The following is a 1,965-nucleotide window of genomic DNA, read 5'->3' as shown; positions in this document are numbered from 1 at the left end:
CTTTTGTTTACTTGTCTGATTTGATCAAAGTCTAATATGAATGTACAGCATGATTGTTTATAGATTACAACATGAGATGGAAGAGTAAACTAACTTCTGTATACTTGTCTGGTTTGATCAAAGTCTAATATGAATGTACAGCATGATTGTTTATAGATTACAACATGAGATGGAAGAGTAAACTAACTTCTGTATACTTGTCTGGTTTGATCAAAGTCTAATATGAATGTACAGCATGATTGTTTATAGATTACAACATGAGATGGAAGAGTAAACTAACTTCTGTATACTTGTCTGATTTGATCAAAGTCTAATATGAATGTACAACATGATGGTTTATAGATTAAAACATGAGATGGAAGAGTAAACTAACTTTGTTTATTTTTCTGATTTGATCAAAGTCTAATATGAATGTACAGCATGATGGTTTATGTTAAAAATGCAGCCATGCTGTTGATACTTCATGTTTTATTTCTATGTACCAGTTGCAAATCAATCAGTCCATCATTTTCTGCAATTCAACTCAACGAGTGGAACTCCTTGCTAAAAAGATAACAGAGCTTGGTTACTCTTGTTACTACATTCATGCAAAGATGTCTCAACAACATCGTAATAGAGTCTTCCATGATTTTCGTGCTGGTCTTTGCCGAAATTTGGTCTGTTCGGGTAAGAAATTGATGCTATTGATAAATAGAACTTTTTGATTATAAAATATTCTTATAGCAACTGTTATATTATTGTACTCAGTGGCAGTTATTTTCATTATTATATTATTGTACTCCATGTCAGTTATTTTCATTATTATATTATTGTACTCCATGTCAGTTATTTTCATTATTATATTATTGTACTCCATGTCTAGTTATTTTCATTCTTAAATTATTGTACTCCATTTCATTAATTTTCATTGTTAAGTTATTGTACTCCATTTCAGTAATTTTCATTGTTATTGTACTCCATGTCAGTAATTTTCATTGCTATATTATTGTACTCCATGTCAGTAATTTTCATTGTTATATTATTGTACTCCATGTCAGTAATTTTCATTCCCCTGTAGCAGTATTTCTACATAGTAAGTATGAAGAACAGGTATGCACTATCATTAACATTCTCTTCTTAGATTTCAATCGTTTTTTTGTTTTAGAATTAATATACTTCTGAATGATAGTAAAGTTAATTCAAAAATAATGGTAATTAATGTTAGAAATATATAATTTTGTGTTATTAATTCCTTAACATAAAAATATTATTTGTCAATGATTGAAATCAAAATTAATAATTACAGTTCACTTATTTAATCAAGTTCACACCATAACAGTTGTTGTTCATGAATACTGATGACATAAATAGTACCTAAACCCCTACTATCTTAGCCAGCCTGATGAGCTCTGGTATTTGGTGAATGGCCTTGTTAGTGCTGATATTGAATGAAATAATGTGTTTGATATATATATTTTACTCATAAATTATTGGAATTATATAACATTCCACTAACACTTGTAACACCTTGAAGGATTGGTTTTATAGGAGAATGGTTTTGAAGCTGTAAACTCTCTTAGTAGATGTGTTACTGGGGAAAAAAAACTATTCTGGTCATACTTTATATTCCATTAGACTAAAACTTGTAAGTGTAAGTCTGTGTGTTTGTAGTTATGTAACCAATATTTTATATTATTTAACAAATACTCTTAACCCTTTCGAGATGGGTCACAGGTGAAAGGCCATGTCATCTCATTTGTTGACTCGCATTTAAAATTTTATTGAACTACTATAATAAGTTTTGTATCAAACTGTAGATTATAATTCAAATTTTAGTACTATATATTACTCAATTTCTTAATTGAAAAGTAAATGTTTAAAAAGCACAGATAAACATTGATTTTTGTGTGTCACATGGTATGTTGAATGCAGCACTGGTTCAAATTAGGTGTTTGTGAAGTCAAAATACTAAGTCTATAGTTTCAT

At 28.9% G+C, this 1,965-nt stretch overlaps 1 protein-coding gene across 1 annotated transcript in view; it reads left to right on the top strand.

Moving 5' to 3' along the window:
* The window catches only part of LOC106457956 (putative ATP-dependent RNA helicase me31b), a 22,856-nt gene that overhangs the window by 7,464 nt on the left and 13,427 nt on the right, over positions 1-1,965 (top strand). Inside the window, exon 5 of the mRNA XM_013917400.2 lies at positions 486-666. Within this exon, the coding sequence (XP_013772854.1) occupies positions 486-666 (181 nt within the window). The remainder of the gene's footprint in view (positions 1-485; positions 667-1,965) is intronic.

The sequence above is a fragment of the Limulus polyphemus genome, unplaced genomic scaffold, assembly GCF_000517525.1.
Source record: "Limulus polyphemus unplaced genomic scaffold, Limulus_polyphemus-2.1.2 Scaffold396, whole genome shotgun sequence".
In the NCBI taxonomy this organism is placed as follows: Eukaryota; Metazoa; Arthropoda; class Merostomata; order Xiphosura; family Limulidae; genus Limulus; species Limulus polyphemus.
This window is presented reverse-complemented; position numbering and strand designations above follow the sequence as displayed.